This window comes from Oncorhynchus tshawytscha, linkage group LG31, assembly GCF_018296145.1.
Source record: "Oncorhynchus tshawytscha isolate Ot180627B linkage group LG31, Otsh_v2.0, whole genome shotgun sequence".
Classification (NCBI taxonomy): domain Eukaryota; kingdom Metazoa; phylum Chordata; class Actinopteri; order Salmoniformes; family Salmonidae; genus Oncorhynchus; species Oncorhynchus tshawytscha.
In genome coordinates, this window is record NC_056459.1 from 5,981,765 (window position 1) to 6,000,365 (window position 18,601).

Below are 18,601 nucleotides of genomic sequence, written 5' to 3' on the forward strand. Positions count from 1 at the left end.
TACTACAACCTCATGAAAGTGGCAAACTGACACGTTTTCATTTTCGTCAAAAATCAACTTTATATCGAAGGAGTGCCTTTGTTTTGACGGCCTGCACAGGCTTAGTTCGGCACGAGATAACCGTTACCCCTATGACGTGTTTCTGGGCATGAGCTTAACTAGCCAACATCGCCTTGACATCAACTACAACTGATTGGGGATTTCTATTAGAGATGCGGTTCCATACTGTACTGTCGGACTACGGCGCTCCACTTCCTGAGTTGCAGTTCACACTCCCACCACGGAGGGTGCAAGTAATCACTCACCAGTCGGCTGATCTCCTCCTGCCTGTCGGGTGCAGAACGTGCTGTAGCTTTGATCATGGTGGAGGTCTGGTTATCTGTCAGCTTCTTGATGCAGCGCTGCCCGGCCACAATGTTGCAAACCTGTATACGGACAGAGAATAGTTAGTTACTGACGATCACAGTAGTCAAGTAATGGAGAAACATGAAAAGGTTTGTTTCTATTAGACAAGTCCAGGTACTCGTTACCGTTTCAGTTCCTTTTCTTCCATTTGGTGCCTAATGACCTGAAGGTGGAAACTAAAATCTGACCATGCCCAGGTCCAAACCCCTCCCCCTACCCATCGGGTATGCAGTTGCAATGCGTGTTGCCTTCATGCAATTTCATTAAAGTCAAAGGCTTGGAAAACCACAGTGAGAGAAACATCACTTGCAACAATATCTTGAGTGCATTCTATACATACAGTGGGGTTTCATTTGTGGAGTGTGTGTGTGTGTGTCTGTGCGTTTTAGAGCCACCCTCTTACCTCCAGGGGTAGGTAGGTGTGCTTCTGTTCCTGCCCCACTTGTAGACAGGGCAGGTGGGGGTATTTTAGCTGTAGGCTGTACTTCTGCTTGAAGTACTGAGCCACTGTACACTCCATGGCCTGGCCATTCTCCAGCTGTAAGGGGAACCTGAGCAATGGGCAGACATAATACATATTCATCAACCGTATGAATAAAACAAAAGAGCAAAAGGAAAGAGCACTGCGTCTCGTCTTTGCATCAACATGATCTTGTATCAAGAGATAGATACGGTTTATATGTTTGGATAGGTTGATTAAAAATACATAAGATAAACTTCTGGAATGTGTAGCGACTATCGCAGCACTTACGTTTGGTGGCTGGCAGGACGGCGTGTGACATTGCACACGCGATATTTCCTCTTCATCTGACCACAGTGGGTGACCTCGACTTTCAGACCTAAGAGCGAAAAGCATACGCATAGAAACACCCAGAAGAGCACATCACAAATAGGGCCAGAGACAGAAGAGGAGGGAGATATAACCAGTGGAATTTGAAACTGACATTCCGGGGCATCATTGAAAATCTTTGTAATTCAAAACATTTTAGCAGATAATTTTAGACAGTTTCATCTTTGACTGTTGGACAAGACTATGGTTTGCTCTTATATGAGGTGACGGGTTTCCTTCTCACGTAGCCTAACTCTCACTTGAGATGGCTGTGCATAAGTGAAAACCCATTCACATCAATGCATGATTTACACCAGGAATCGGCAACTGGAAGAACTACGAGACAGGATTGTGTCGAGGCACAGATCTGGGGAAGGGTACCCCAAGACCACAGTGGACATCGTAAATAAGAATTTGTTCTTAATTGACTTGCCTAGTTAAATAAAAAAATACAAATAGGAAGAGTCTTGGTGGTTCCAAACTTCTTACATTTAAGAATGATGGAGGCCACTGTGGTCTTTGGGACCTTTCATGAAGCTGGTTGAGAGAATGCCAAGAGTGTGCAAAGCTGTCATCAAGGCAAAGGGTGGCTACTTTGAAGAATCTCAAATATACACTGCTCAAAAAAAGGTAACACTAAAATAACACATCCTAGATCTGAATGAATGAAATATTCTTATTACTTTTTTCTTTAGATAGTTGAATGTGCTGACAAAATCACAAAAATTATCAATGGAAATCAAATTTATCAACCCATGGAGGTCTGGATTTGGAATCACACTCAAAATTAAAGTGGAAAACCACACTACAGGCTGATCCAACTTTGATGTAATATCCTTAAAACAAGTCAAAATGAGGCTCAGTAGTGTGTGTGTGTGTGGCCTCCACGTGCCTGTATGTTCTCCCTGCTTGGGCCTCCTGATGACGGATGGCCTGATCTCCTCCCAGACCTGGACTAAAGCTCAGTCCTAGCATCAATGCCTTCCTCTTGCAGGCATGCTCCTGATGAGGTCTAGCATTGTCTTGCGGATGGTCTCCAGCACAAGGGTTCTCTACCCTCAGGCTACCTCTGGCGAGCACATGGAGGGCTGTGCGGCCCCCCAAAGAAATGCCACCCCACACCATGACTGACCCACCGCCAAACCGGTCATGCTGGAGGATGTTGCGGGCAGCAGAACGTTCTCCACGGCATCTCCAGACTCTGTCACGTGCTCAGTGTGAACCTGCTTTCAACAGTGAAGAGCACAGGGCGCCAGTGGGGAATTTGCCAATCTTGGTGTTCTCTGGCAAATGCCAAACGTCCTGCACGGTGTTGGGCTGTAAGCACAACCCCCCCCTGTGGACATCGGGCCCTCATACCACCCTCGTGGAGTCTGTTTCTGACCTTTTGAGCAGACACATGCACATTTGAGGCCTTCTGGAGGTCATTTTGCGGGGCTCTGGCAGTGCTCCTCCTGCTCCTCCTTGCAAAGGCGGAGGTAGCGGTCCTGCTGCTGGGTTGTTGCCCTCCTACGGCCTACTCCACGTCTCCTGGTAGCGCCTCCATGCTCTGGACACTACACCGAAAGACACAGCAAACCTTCTTGCCACAGCTCGCATTGATGTGCCATCCTGGATGAGCTGCACTACCTGAGCCACTTGTGTGGGTTGTAGACTCAGTCTCATGCTACCACTAGAGTGAAAGCACCGCCAGCATTCAAAAGTGACCAAAACATCAGCCAGGAAGCATAGGAACTGAGAAGTGGTCTGTGGTCACCACCTGCAGAACCACTCCTTTATTGGGGGTGTCTTGCTAATTGCCTATAATCTCCACCTGTTGTCTATTCCATTTGCACAACAGCATGTGAAATTTATTGTCAATCAGTGTTGCTTCCTAAGTGGACAGTTTGATTTCACAGAAGTGTGATTGACTTGGAGTTACATTGTGTTGTTTAAGTGTTCCCTTTATTTTTTTGAGCAGTGTATATTTATTTGGGGGGGACGGGGACTCAGTCAGGGTCTCAACTTACTGTTGACAGTGCAATTTAGAAATGTGGTTGTGCATCAGCAGTCTCAATTAGACCATGTCAGCAAAAAAAAAAAAGTATTGTAAGTTAGCTGGCCGTGAGACAGTCTAAACTTGTAGTAAGCGTGGTCGAATTATCAACCGAGGTCGGGCCCATTGATTATGAAATATCATATTAAAATGCAAACATTTGCCTCCACCCTATGGCAAAATGTGTAGAATTGCAGGAAATTAGTTATAAAATTGCAAAATCTCCTAATCGTCCCATGGCAAAATGTATAAAATTTAGAGGTCAGCGATATGGGCAAATTATGATATCGCGGCATAAGGATCAGCCCCTTTTTTTCAATTTTTGCCTAAAATGACATACCCACATCTAACTGCCTGTAGCAAGGATATGCATATTCTTGATACCATTTGAAAGGTAACACTTTGAAGTTTGTGGAAATGTGAAATTAATGTGTTTTTTTAAGAGAGGTTCCATCTTTGAAATGCAAGAGAAAGGCCACAATAAATTCCTCCTAAACTGGAATAATACAGACTTTGGCCACTAGATGGCAGCAGTGTATGTGCAAAGTTTTAGACTGATCCAATGAACCATTGCATTTCAGTTCAAGTTGTTGTATCAAGTCTGCCCAAATGTGCCTAATTGGTTTATTAATCCATTGTCAAGTTCATAACTGTGCACTCTCCTCAAACAATAGCATGGTATTCTTTCACTGTAATAGCTACTGTAAATTGGACACTGCAGTTAGATTACCAAGAATTTAAGCTTTCTGCCCATTCAGATATGGCTATGTCCTGGGAAATGTTCTTGTTACTTACAACCTCATGTTAATCAGATTAGCGCACGTTAGCTCAACAGTCCTGTGGGGGGGGACCGATCCCATAGAGGTAAAACGAAAATAATACGAGTTATAAATTTGCTTTATGAGTAGTGCGTGACCTTAGGGTGGCAACACATACATTTTAAGGGATTTTAGTGGGTCTTCATCCATTCTGATTGTTTTATTCAACTTCAACAAAAAAATTGCCTCATTTCCACATAGGCCTGCAGGACACAGGCAAACAATCTTGGCCTTATTTTTAACCAATTGTTGCAATTAGGAATTGACTTGCGATTTCGAGCAAAACACTTGGGTGAACTGTTCAAATCATGGAAATATAATGATTATGCTAATTCTACTTAGTTAGAATATAATAGTGGGAACTTTGAACAGTGTTTTTTGACATGACATTGAATTAAAATGCCAGGGAGGAGTTATTGTGACAAGGTAAGAACCAAAGTGCTGATAAGTGTTTCCTAGGGGACGCTATAATCTTCGGCTGCATTGAATGTTCACTCTTCGCTACTTCATGAAGCTAACAGAAATGCTTTGTGTATTCCTCTAATATACTGTTGCACAAACATGTTGATTCAAGTCTACACCGTCACTGGTATTATCAGGCTGTAATGTCTAAGTACGTTTCCTCTGACTCAGCCAGCTAACTAGCGATTAGCGGCTAACCCGTTTTAGGCCCAACTTGCAAAGACAAACTAGCAGTTTGCAGATGTAAGAAACAAACTAATAATGTAATTATAGAACGCTAGTGGATTTATATTAGGAAGCAAAGTGAAAACAGCATCGTTGTCATCAACATCATTGCATGTGCTTCATTGACCATGAAGACTGAACGCAAGTGTCTCATGGTCAAGGAACAACAAATGCGCTCCTTGAGTGGGCGGGGCTAGGTGTGTCTCGAAAGTGGCATGGCGTGAAAGATGACTCAAGTAGCGAAGTAAATTATAGAAATGGACGTTACACACTGAATATCACATTTAACAAACCAAACATTCAAATATCAGTATATCGTAAAATATGGTATACCGCACAGCCCTAGCAGAATTGCAGGAAATTAACTTTAAAACATATTTTTGTTTTCTCTTCGCTGTCACGAAGTGGGCCGCTAGAATGTTTTGCTCGCAGGGTGTGTGCTGTGAGTGTGGGGTGGATACGCAGACCGACGAGCCACTGCGGGCCCTCAAGATGAGTTCTGTTACTTTGTGTCACCCACCCCCATCAAAGTTGCCCATCCCTGATTTACACAAAAGTTACACTAAGTTAAAGTCAAGCACGCATATCTCACGTTAGGATTCAGATTATGGGTGTACAGCACAGATGGGTGTCAATTCCATTTCAATTTATATACATTGAAATTCAAGTCAAGAGATACGAGTTAAAAGGGTCATTTATTGTCAGTAAAGACTTTTCACAATTCTCAAACTGGTTTCTCAATTCACTTCATGCATTGGAATGGACTTGACACGAGACCCTCACAATTCTCAGTGTAGTACAGTTCAGTTGTCTGGGTGGGTGGATGCTGTCTAATAAGGCTCCGAAATGTCACACTATTTCCTATGTAGTGTACTACTTTTGACTAGGGCTCAAAAGTAGTGCATCATACAGTGAAGAGAATGGTTGGTTGTTTAGCAACAAAACCGACACGTGCGCAACTATGGGGCAAAACAGAAGGGGTTGGCTTAGATTGTTGACAACATGTCAACTATATTTTGTCTCCAATATTAATTGAAAACAAATACATTTGCACAATGAGCACTTGTTGTCTCTCAAATACATCGTTAGAGTTGTTGGTTACCTGGCTAATGAAATTTTGCCATATTAGCATAGACTTGGTATCAAACAAGACATGGTACCAAGAACAATATAAAACTAGTGGAAACGAGCCACCTACAATCCCCCTTATTGCAGCTTCTTGTCATTGTTTCTAGCCATCTGGCAATCCAGAATCACAACACACACTTCTGCCCCATTGAAGCGTGCGCATTGGTTTCGTGACAGTGTCAGCCAACACGTTTATAGGGTGCCATTTCAAATGCAGCCTTGGTGTGTAGAAACATGGTAAAAACATTGGTCTGACCTGCAGGTCCCCACCCACCTCGGATCTCCTTGGTGAACTTGACGCGTTGGGAGTCGGTGAGTGGCTTGGTCTGCTCGTTGATGTTCTGGATGTCCAGCACCTCGCACATGAACTCGATCACAGGCTGGGCACGGTAGAAAGCGGTGGCAGAGACTGTGGGGGGGGACAAAGCGAGACAGATGTAAGGTTCACGACCAAAGCAAACATCAATACACGTTATATTACTCCAACACAAACACAGCCTTGGATTTGTACATTATTGAGTCATTGTATTGACTACAGTCAGAAGATAACTAACACGGAACCCAAACCGGCTACGCACGTGCGCCATCATGCATAAATGTATTTTCCCCCCTAAATCAAACGCGACACACAGGTTAAAATATCAAAACAAACTCTGAACCAATGACATTAATTTGGGGACAGGTCGAAAAGCATTAAACATGTGTGGCAATTTAGCTAGTTAGCTTGCACTTGCTAGCTAATGTTAATTTGTCCTTTTTAGCTAGCTTGCTGTTGCTAGCTAATTTGTCCTGGGATATAAACATTGAGTTGTTATTTTACCTGAACTGCACAAGGTCCCCTACTCCGACAATTAATCCACACATAAATCGGCCAACCGAATCGTTTCTAGTCAACTCTCCTCCTTCCAGGCTTTTTCAATCTTTGAATTTATATGGTGATCGCATCTAAACTTTCATTGTATTACCACAACAAAGTTCGTCTTTCAATCACCCACGTGGGTATAACCAATGAGATGGCGGCACGTGGGTACCTACTTCTATAAACCAATGAGGAGATGGGAGAGGCAGGACTTTCAGTGCGATCTGCGTCAGAAATAGGAATGACGTCTATTTTAGCCATTGCCGTCGCAGACGCTCATTGGCTCGTGCGAGCAGTGTGGGTGCAATAATTGAACAACATGGATTTCTACATTTATTTTGCCGCGCACGCGACGTGTCCGGTCTGGTCAGCATGTAAGGCTAACCTAAAGACACACAAAGGGCTCTTACCATCGATGTTGAGCATCATGTTCCACATGGCAGGACGGACCGACTGATGGAAGCCGAACCATACCTCCCTCCCTCCGCCCAGTGGGTGGTAGTAGCCCTCTGGAGGGGAGAAGAAGGAGCGTCCCACTGGAGTGTACCTGGAAACATCCACATGGAGAGTCAGTTAGAGAACTGGTTCAGTTAGAGGGATCACAATGTAGCAAAAAAATGACAGACAAGATTATTCTGGAAGAGATCACTCTTCACCCCTCAGAATGACAACAGAAATTCCCTCTGGGAAAAATACTGTTACACTATTCTACACCTCAAAGTATCTGCTTGATGTTCTTATGAAATTAGGTCATAGGCACAGAGTTATTTATTTGGAACTGTGTGTGGAAACTGGCCATAAAGTTATTCACTGTTTATACGGGCAAGACTATTTGATATAGGATGCCAAGATATAACAACGCAATGAATCCATGAACAACTGGTATTTTGCCACAGGAAGAGAGAGGTGTTATGGGGCCAAGTTATAGAAGCCGTGTACCTCATATGTCTAACCATAAACTTAAACCAACAAGCAAATGTGTGTACATAAATGTTCACATAATAGCCCATTTCCACATCGCAGGTTAGCCATATAGTGGGAACATTTACCTCATGGAAGGCAGGTGGCGGGTGATGACGTCCAAGGCCTGAACAGAGTCCTCGGGGACCTCATTGTGGCCTGAAAGGGCCTCCAGGAGCATCTGCAGGCTCACCACCGACACCCACTGCAGCGACACCTTGAAGGTCTGGTCCTTCCCCTCCCCCGGTAGAGTCACCTCCAGATCCACCTAGAGGAGAGAGACAGAGGGAAGGGTGTTGGGGAATGGTTACAAGGTCAGGAAAGCCACAAATAAAGACATTTGTGATATGCTCTGAGCTATACCGTGAGGTCCAAAATTATTGATAAAGAGGAGCAAAAATGGACTGTCAAATAAATACATATACTATGCTTTTTTATTATTCACCATTTTGTTTTGAAAAGTTTTATTTTATACTAATACAATTGCTCAGATAACAGATTTTATTTAAGTACTTTTTTTTCCCCCTCTGAAAAAGACAGGGGTCAAAACTATTGGCACCCCTGTTTTCAATACCTCACCTTTTTCATTTGTATTTTTATTTAACCTTTACATACTGAGACCAAGGTCTCTTACAGATGAGCCCTGAATTACACACGTTAGAGAAAATACACACATCAAAATATAAATAGCAGAAAGAAAAACACGGTCATAAAAAATATAAAAGTAAGTGCATTCATCAATAATATGGTCCTCAGCTTTCTGAATAACCCTAGAGGCACATGAATGTCAAATTTAAGAACAGTTTGAAGATTTTTATTTTTTTAAACAAAGAAGAAATGTGCAAGAAAACTCCTTAGAAGCCAAAGGAATTTCGAGAGTTATAAATTAAAACATAACGTACCAACCTACGTGACATAAAAAGAGAGCCAACCAACCTTCTGGTATAGAATGCAGTGGCGAGTACTGAAACTAGCACCCATAATAAAGCGCAGTGCACTATAATAAACTGCATCTGACGGCTTTAACGACGTGGCAGCTGCATTAATATACTGTAGATGATGTCATAGTCCAGGACCGATAGGAACGTCTACTGATTCATCTGCTTTCTACCATTCAGTGAGAGGCAGGACCTATTTCTATAGAAGAAGCCCATTTTTATTCGCAGCTTCTTATTAACCAACCCATCAATATGCTTTTTAAAAAGACAGCTTTCATCTAACCAGATATTTGTAAGCAGGGACACAATCAATATGGACACCATCCAAAGTACATATCCTTAAATCAGACTTTTTTTACATGTATTTTTTAGGTGCTTTATCTGCATTCTGTATTAATTTCAAGTCAATTAAGTTTCTGTAATACAATGAAGGCAGACTTTAGTTCAGACAAAGCATGGTCAACCCTGGGAGAAATAGCATACACAACAGTATTATCGGCATACAAGTGCAGGTGAACATTTTACAATGTTGTTCATGTCAACAATAAAAAGTACAGGACCCAGAATCACCCCCTGCGGGACACATTTCGTAATATCCAGGAAACCAGATGTAACACCGTCAGTAGAAATACATTGAGTTCCATCTGTCAAGTGATTTTTAAACCAGTTACATGCAGCCAATTGAGGAAACCCTCTGAGTTATCAGTGAGTGAGATTGGAGAAACCTCTTCAATTCCAACCACCAACCGGTAAATGGGGTAAATGTATTAGTATAAAATAGATGTATATTTTTTGGAGCATACAATATATTTATTTTATACAGTCTTTTTTAATCAATCATTCTTTAATAATGGTGGACCTGACAGTATATCTAAAGAAACTGGTCAAGGCCTGGAATAAACAGATGCACATCGCTTTTTGGGCAAATGGATCCAGTGGTTCTGGATGTGACAGGAAAATCCCAAAAACCTTTCAAGAACTGACAGCGGTGCTGGGATGGAGAGAAAACCCATTACATTGTCGCTAAAACTAGAGGTACAATAGTATAGTTTAGACGGTTGCTTACCCTGTCTCTCCCGATGGGTAGTGGATGGGCCGTGTACATGTTTCTCTTCCCGTCGTAGCCCGGTTGTCGATCACCAAAGATCTGCATCTTGAAGTGGCGAACCATGGTGTCCACCACCTCCCTGTGAGAGAGGGGGAATCATGAGCTGGTCAGATAATGCAATCACATCGACTGTACTGCTTTACGGTACTATATTCTGGTCTTCACTGTCCCTCCCAATACATTATTCAAATAAACAACTTCCCACCCGCCCTGACGTTAAATACCCATTTTTATTTTCACAAGTACAACTCGCACTTGAGTTAGACTTATTTAGCTAACATGTACACACTTCCATTCCCTCAACTCCCCAAAAAGCCTCCACCAAACACACAAACCCTCAAATGATCAACTTAAGACCTTGCTCTCTCTTCCTTCCAATGAAAATTCATTTCCACCTTCTAGCTCCCCTCAAGAGAGAAATGTCTCTCCTTCCCCCTCTATGTCCAGTTGTATTTACCGGTTGACCCTCCGAGGCCGTTTCTCAGGCTTGATGTCGATATCGTAATGATAGACATCAATCTTGGGAATCTGCACCTGGAAGTGGTTTGCCAGCAGGCGGATGGGCTTCCCCACAGTGCCCATGCCAGGTCTCCGCGGGGGCTGGAAGAGGGAGGTGGGGGCCGACGGGCCTATAGGGGGGTCCAAACACAGAAACACACACATTTGTTAATTGATACATTCATTTCAGCTGGTTCGTATTCACTAGGTACCAAACGGAAGAAAACAGAAACAGTGAGGGGGTACCCGAACCTGAAATGCTCGTTTTTGTTTGTGGTGCAAAATCTTTTTCTACGATGTGCTCTAATGAATAAGATCCTGTTAAAGTTACACTTTAAGAGGAAAGGAGAAGTAAGTAGTTAAGAGGCTTTTTGGTCTCAGACTAATTTGTTTTGGCAATGTGGCTAAGCAGCATATTGACCACCGTGGGTGCAATTATTGGTTGGTAGCTAAGCTATTTCGACAGGACGCTCAGAAATTAATACAAACTGACCAACAAAAATTGCTGCATGCGTTTGCAGTTTCTTTTTTGCCCTTATTGTAGAATTGTTTGTCAATTTGCACAATCCATTTTTGAAATCTGTTCAATCGCCTACTTGCCACAGTTTCCCGCATGAACTCCAACACGTCACGACTACCCACCCACAACATCCATCACTCTGGCCTCCAACCCAGATAGGTCAACAGGAGGACAAAACAATGACCCGCAATTACACACTGGCCCGCCCCAGCTACCCATTACAGCCAGACCATAGACTGACGCACAGGGCCCGCCCCAGACAAAGAGCAGCGTGTCGGAGACAGACGGAGGGAAGCAGGGCCAGATGGGGGTCCGCAGAGACCGTCGGGATTACAGTTACACACTCAACAAACACTGCCTCCGCACTCCTGTCTGATACAAGATGTGCTCATACAATTTGTGTATTTCCCAATGTTAAATGTGTAGGCCTAATATACCAAGCCCCAATACTGACTCACAGGCATGTGTCCTGAGCAATTCATCCAGCCAATGAAAATACAACAATCATTTGAGTGGATGTTTGGAAGTGGGATGCACCACTGTATTGTATACTTGTGTCTTACATTTAAATTTGAATTTGTGTTAAAATAATGGATGATAAAATAGGGGGAACTATCGAATTTCAACTACTCGGTACGTATAAAAACAAAATGTAAAAAAAATAATTAGGCCTACACATTCAAGATGCAGTGCATGTAGAGAGGGAAAGGGAAGAGTTGAGCTTCTCATGATTGAAGGCTGGGTGTAAGAGGGAATGGGATGCTTACTGCTTTTGTCAACTGACAACAAGGGGGCTGCGGGGGTCCTGAACCTGATGCACCGCCACGCTCCAGTTAGCAAGTGAAGCCCAAGGGGGAGCAATCAGGACCCTCTCTGTGCTTCCTAAAAAAAACACGCTCCCTGCATGCCCTCATCCCCCCTAAACACCCCCCTCCCTAATCCTCCATATCCCAGTAAATTACTGCCATGGGAGCAACAAAAGCCCCGGGCGGCATGGTGTGTGTTCATACGTGTGTGCTGTAGGTGAGGTTCAGAAAGAGGGATCCCAGCGGTAGCAGTCAGGTTGGGTCACCCTGACTCACCCACTTTCACCAAAAACAGCACCGGCTCTATATATAGCCCCCTCAGCTGCTGCCTCAGGGCAGTTGAGAGGGGTTGTCAGTGTGTGGAATGCTTGGACCCCTCCCCAAACCTACACCACGTACCTCCCTGCCACCCCCACTAATGAGGGTGTCTCAATGGTACCTCAACTATGGGTTCAAGCCTGCAGCAGCAACCTGAAGGGCCTGGCTGATTGTAATATATGTAGTGCATGTGACAATCAAGCCCACTGTCCACGCAAATGAATGCATTGTACATGGCCACGATGTAAGCATGCGGCTTCACTGTGATTCTTAGGCGATTTAAGCCAATCTCAAAGCCAAGCGGTTACCATGGCTGTACTGCACCAAAGGAGAACGCTATCAGATAAAGCAGACCACCACAATTACATTTGTGGGGAAATAATGATTTTTCCGCTGGTTATTTGATACTTATGTGATTAAATGACTGAGCATAAGACTTAAAAATGAGGAGCACTGGTTGTTGGTCTATTAACTGAATCATCATTCACATTTTAAGGTGATTTATGTAGTAAATAAAAGGTGTAGTACGTAAAATTCCTTAGAGTCTAACAGTCTGGCCAATAGTACCTTGCAGTTGGGAGACCAAGGAAAAGGCACTAGGGTTAGGTTCATGGTCGTAACAGATACAAAACCTTCTTCAGTCATGATTTATATTTACTGGCTAGGCAAAGCTGCTACGGGCCACCGGTCAACAGATAAGCCTACTACCATAAAGCATACATTTTTGTTTTACTCTAGTGCAAGTGAGATATGGGGGTGTATTTGACAGGAAATACAGTGTGGGTGATATTGAGGGGAGGTCATTGTGTTTACACTTAGGCCTCTAGCTTGTGTAGCGTGTGACGTGAGAATGGGGCTTAACCTGCAGACAGGATGCATTGTGCTGATGAGTCAGTAATGACATTGACTGTGAGGGACATGCAGTCATCTGTAAATCACCTGGACTACACAGTGGAAAATAGAAGGGCCAGTTGTAAGTGGCCTGGAGACTGCTGGGGGAACATCAGCCATTCATAACCACAAGACACAGGCGATAGCTAGTGGCCAGCTAGGCCCGTGTCTTGTAGATTAAACTGCCTAGGCCCATACTATGGGTCAACTAAGGTTAGTCTACTGAAAACACCCATCTGCTGTCGTTATTTTATGTCCTACATTCCTTTGTTTATGGTCATTTTTATGGATCATGCGACATTAAAACTAATTTCCACCAGGAAGACAATTACATTTTCTACCTATACAAGCGTTCATGTACTGTATGTGATGTTGCTGCTCAGGGAGCTACAGCTGATAAGGAGGTTATTTGGGTGGACTGTGTTGCAATGATTTCTTGAAAGACCATCACTTGCTCTTTTTGATATTTTGTCATAGACAACAGTAAGCAGAATGCCAGCTGTGAACAAAAAGCCATGGATTTGCATTAGTGGAGGAAGGGGAGGACCATCCTTTTAACAAAATTTCATAAATTCAAATGCAAAACATTTAAAAAGTTATCCTTTCTAGAGAAAACTATACTAAATATATTCACGGCACCAAATGATTTATTAAAATAAATTATTTTTAAAGAAGGTCTACAGTAGCCTCAACAGCACTCTGAGGTAGCACCGTGGTGTAGCCGGAGGACAACTAGCTTCCATCCTCCTCTGGGTACACTGACTTCAATACAAAAGCGAAGAGGCTCATGGTTCTCACTCCCTTCCAAAGACTTACACAGTAATTATGACAACTTCCGGAGGACGTCCTCCAACCTATCAGAGCTCTTGCAGCATGAACTGACATGTTGTCCACCCAATCAAAGGATCAGATAATTAATATAGTACTGAAAGCATAAGCTACAGCTAGCTAGAACTGCATAACATCACTTTTAGTTTCACTTAGCTAGCAAAAGCACCTAGCTAGTTTAGCCTACTCAAACAGAGGAATACTATGTTAGCTAGCTGGTTATGACTATCCAATACAACACTGGAACGCTTCCAAGTCAAAGTAAGCTTTTCTTTTTATTTGTTTATTGACACCGGGGCCAGCCGGTGTAAGTGCTAAACTGCTTACTGACTATACACAAATGTTTACTAACACGTTAGTTATATTAACTGGGTTGACCATTTCATTACTTTAGCTAATATGGTGACAATGATGTAGACTGTGTGTACCAGTTATGATATGGTTTGGCCTTAGAAAGGTTTTTTCGCCTGGTCACATACAGCTGATGTGTTGTGCATTGAAGTCCATAAGCGAAGGGAAAAGGTAAGAGAAGAGCACATAGATGCTAGAAGGAATACAACGTGGCTGCTATGAAAGCGAAATGTGTTTATGCATGACCAGGTGTATATTGATTCCACCGATTCTGTTGAAAAACATTTCTTAAAATGGAAGCAAACGAAACGGGATAAACATACATGAAATTGTCCAATAGAAACTCTTGTTTGCAACTGTTGGGACGAATGTTCACCCATGTGAAAGGCAGTATTGAATGTGTCACTGAGCAACGTCAAATTTGTCTCAACCTGTGTGCACCTACATTGTAAACTTTCATTCATAGGCTAGGTTGTAGAAACGTCATGATGGGTAAAAGGACATTTTGAGTATCATGTAGTAGCTTCAAGCTATCGCTGTAACATTGAACTGGGTGAATGGAATATGAATGACAGCCATCCAATATGGTGTAATAGAAATAAGGTCAAGCTCATTAAAAAAAAAATGTCCTCCCTCATCTTAAAACGGCACAGACCGCCACTGGGTTGCATACTAAACTAGTAGGCTCTCTCAGGGAGGAAGATTACATGGCTAGAACTGGGGTTAAAACAACCATTGAAGCCTTCCATAATACCAATCATCAGAGCAAGGAAAACAGCACATCTCTGTCTCAGTCTGTGTAGCCCATGTATCTGATGCAGTCTGGCCCAAAAGAGTATGACATGCCGTAACCTTTATTTAACTAGGCAAGCCAGTTAAGAATTATTATTATATATATATTGCTTTTTACAATGACAGCCCTCCAAGGAACAGTGAGTTAACTGCCTTGTCCAGGGGTAGAACGACAGATTTTTACGTTGTCAGCTCGGGGATTCGATCCAGCAACCTTTCGGTTACTGGCCCAACGCTCTAACCACTAGGCTACCTGCCACCCCATGTTGCAGCTTTAGCATTTGATTGACTGATGCCAGCAAGCATCTGGCCTCCCTTTATTAAAAAAAAAATCGAAATAATTTTAATTAGCCAATCAGCTTTGAGCTGAGTTCAAGTGTGGGTTGTGTCCTGGTGCAGCAAAACACCTCTCGACGGCGCAGGTTTGGATTTGGCTTCACACCAATCAACAGCAAAACGTCATTGTCAGATCTGTTTCAGGTCTGCTTGGGTAGTTTTCCTGTAGTAGAAAGCTTGCTAAATCAACCCTTTCCTAAGACATGTATGAGATGAGTATTTGGACTTGTTTTTTTTAACATAATTCTCTGTATAGGCTAATGATTATGATGGTGATTCTGTTCTTACCATAAATGCATTTATTGTGCCACTGGCCTGAGACGATTTAAGTTCAATATGTAGCCTTGTAGGCTCACTTTAACAAGCTATCCGCTACAGGATTGGTAGCTAACATATGCTAATGCGATTAGCATGAGGTTGTAAGTAACAAGAACATTTCCCAGGACATAGACAGGAAGCTTAAATTATTGTTAATCTAACTGCACTGTCCAATTTACAGTGGCTAGTACAGCAAAGGAATACCATGCTATTGTTTGAGGAGAGTGCACAGTTATGAACTTGAAAATGGATTAATAAACCAATTAGGCACATTTGGGCAGACTTGATACAACATTTTGAACAGAAATGCAATGGTTCATTGGATCAGTCTATAACTTTGCACATACACTACTGCTAGCTAGAGGCCTAAGTCTAAATTGTGCCTGTGCTGGAATACATTTGTCTTTCTCTTGCATTTCAAAGACAATACAAAAAAATACAAAAAAAGCATGTTTTTTATTTCTATTACCATCTTTTACCAGATCTTATGTTATATTCTCCTACATTCATTTCACATTTCCACAAACGTCAAAGTGTTACCTTTCAAATGGTATCAAGAATATGCATATCCTTGATTCAGGTCCTGAACTACAGGGAGTTAGATTTGGATTGAAAAAAAGGGTTTGATCCTTTAATCAACTTATCTGGTTCATTGTTGCCCATGTAATGAAGTTAGGCTAGCAAGCATCTTAGCTAGGTAGAATTATGACAAAAACGAAATATGTACTTTATGACAGAGCCATAGACAGTTTTGCCAACATGAAAGAGAGGAGGATGGCATTGGCGTTCAACAAGACCACAAGTAGGCCACGTTTTTTTTAAATTATGTTTTAATTGGGTGCGCATGCACACAGAATCAGTACTATGCACAGCCACACTGTGCACAGCCATATGATATTTAGGAACATTGATTGGATTCAATTGTTTTTGGCAGCTTTATGTTTTCAATGAGCATAAATAGTCTTGTTGATTTGATGATGTTATAAAATTAAGTTAAAATGGTGCTGCAATAGCTGAGGCAGTGATCTTGTTGTCTTTCTGCAGGCTTACGGTATCATTGTGATTCTAAAATCAGCAGTTGTTTAGTAAACTGTCAAAAATATGATTTTGCTGGACCTTGCTGTAGGTCATGACCATGCTGTTTGACATGCAATATTGTCTTTGTGGATTTCACTGGACAGATGGTGCTCTTCAGTTTTGTGATGAAACAAACATATGTGTAGTTGAATTTACTCTGCCACTGTGACTGCATTTTTGTTATATTGGCCTTATTGTATATTACGGTGACGTATGAACAAATGGGTTATAGAGCAAAAACCCAATTATCACAACATAGGTTGTAATATGGCTTTTTTAAAATTGTAATATTGACTTGGCTTCCCCTGTGACTTTACCCACACACTGCTTTATACTGCCTAGTGACATTTTACCTTAGCATGGAAATGGTTAAAACACAAGAAAATTAGAAGAATTGATAGACATGTGGCAGTAAACTGATGGCATGAGTGTTGCATTGCTGGTGACAATTGTTTCTATATCAGGCGACAAAGAGGTGATAACTTGGTAATCCCATATAATAAAGACAGGAATTCTCACCAGCTGCATGAAAGTTAGTTGTATATCAGGTGTGAAAAAGATTAATAGATCAATTGTCAATGCAGCATTATTAAGGCATCTAGCGTGCGTGATATCCTGAACTCAACTATGGTCATGGGAGTATGGCGATGGCTTGCAAGTTCGATCGATAAATAGTAGTACGCATTCTACTCAAGGCAGGCTCCATTCCATGCATGCACGAGTGCACGTTGATTTCCTCCCAGGCACGGGCAGGCGACGGTGGCGCGCAAACCGCCGAGTATTGACAGAAATGCTAGCGAGCATATAAAACACATTTAAATGTATTATTGCCACCAAACAGTCGATAATATTGAAATATTTCAGCGTGAACAAAGACATGATAACAGTATTGTGATGTTAGCTACTGTACCTCGTTGCGTTCAATAGGTAGAAAGGACAGTACGAACGAGACGCCAGAGTTCCCTTCCCTACTGTCGATTGTACAATTACTTATTACTAGGCTTCATATTTTAACGTTTTCTAATGCTATATTGGCTTGAGGGCATACCTATTTCAACTGGAATCATTTTAATCGTATCATGATGCTGAATAAATAGCGTGTTTGATGATGAAACGATGGGCTAGATAACTACAGACAATCGTAAACACACGACACGGAAGGAAGGTCTTGGTTAAATCCCCCCCACATACACACAATGCCATCCAACCATCGTCTGGAGCTGCGGTCTTCAGATATAAAAGCAGCAGCCGAGAAACAAAAACAAATCACTCGATTTGTCTTATATAACATGTGCTTATCAGGCTGTAGAACTCATGGACAGAACCTTATCTCCGTTGTATTAATATGCCACTCACGTTGGGCCTGATATGCTTGTTTGTTTTTTCTCTGTCGCCGAGGCCTAACTACAACCACGGTTCCCAGTTGCGCAATGAATAGGCGCACACACCCCCGATATGGGCTTCTCATATCATCCTCTTACCGGGTCCGAGCGCTTCCATGGCCGAGGGCTCTCTCTCCGTCTCTGTCCCGGCCTGGCGGCTCCGTACCGACACTGAAATTGGGGGCGGTATTGCGACGCTGAGGGGGGGCTAATTTAAGAAAGGGAATATAATGCGTAGATGTCCAGAGGTATTGTGGATGCGTTGTCTTCTGAGTGATTTAACACATATCCTGTGGATTTGGAAATGAGCATGCGCGAGGAGGTGATATAAAATAACTCTGCGCTTGCGCAAAGTGAATTACAGCAGTAGCAAAAGAACACCACCCATGGGCACTTATGGTTAGTACACTACTCATACCTTTTACTGTAAATGTGACTCATTCATACAATAGGCTACTACATCATAGTACAGTACTTACGTAGTAGCTGTATTTCACGTGTTTGTCATTAGACTATAAATGATCATGTCATCCCCTATCTCCAGATAATCTTGCTACATTTCCCTTTATATAATAACCATCATGTCGAAGTGCACTTGGAGTCACGCGATAATATGGTGTGTGGTCCTCCCACTACGACTCCGGAAACCATACAGTTTATTGGGCTACAGATTAAATATATTATGATGAATTTCAGAGGATGGTGAAAGTGAACGGT

At 42.5% G+C, this 18,601-nt stretch overlaps 1 protein-coding gene across 9 annotated transcripts in view; it reads right to left on the reverse strand.

The window, feature by feature from the left end:
- Positions 1–18,188, reverse strand: part of ago4 (argonaute RISC component 4) — a 34,837-nt gene extending 16,649 nt beyond the window's left edge. For 4 of the 9 annotated variants that reach the window (XM_042310326.1, XM_042310325.1, XM_042310321.1 and 1 more), the window contains exons 1-9: positions 17,984–18,188; positions 10,225–10,408; positions 9,726–9,846; positions 7,811–7,989; positions 7,172–7,308; positions 6,159–6,311; positions 1,157–1,244; positions 809–956; positions 306–425 (exon numbers count right to left, since the gene is read on the reverse strand). In XM_042310326.1, the coding sequence (XP_042166260.1) occupies positions 306–425; positions 809–956; positions 1,157–1,244; positions 6,159–6,311; positions 7,172–7,308; positions 7,811–7,989; positions 9,726–9,846; positions 10,225–10,408; positions 17,984–18,002 (1,149 nt within the window). In that variant the 5' untranslated portion in view covers positions 18,003–18,188. The remainder of the gene's footprint in view (positions 1–305; positions 426–808; positions 957–1,156; positions 1,245–6,158; positions 6,312–7,171; positions 7,309–7,810; positions 7,990–9,725; positions 9,847–10,224; positions 10,409–17,983) is intronic. The other 5 variants (XM_024396059.2, XM_042310323.1, XM_042310322.1 and 2 more) reach the window with 3 other exon arrangements.
- Positions 18,189–18,601: the final 413 nt, after the last annotated feature.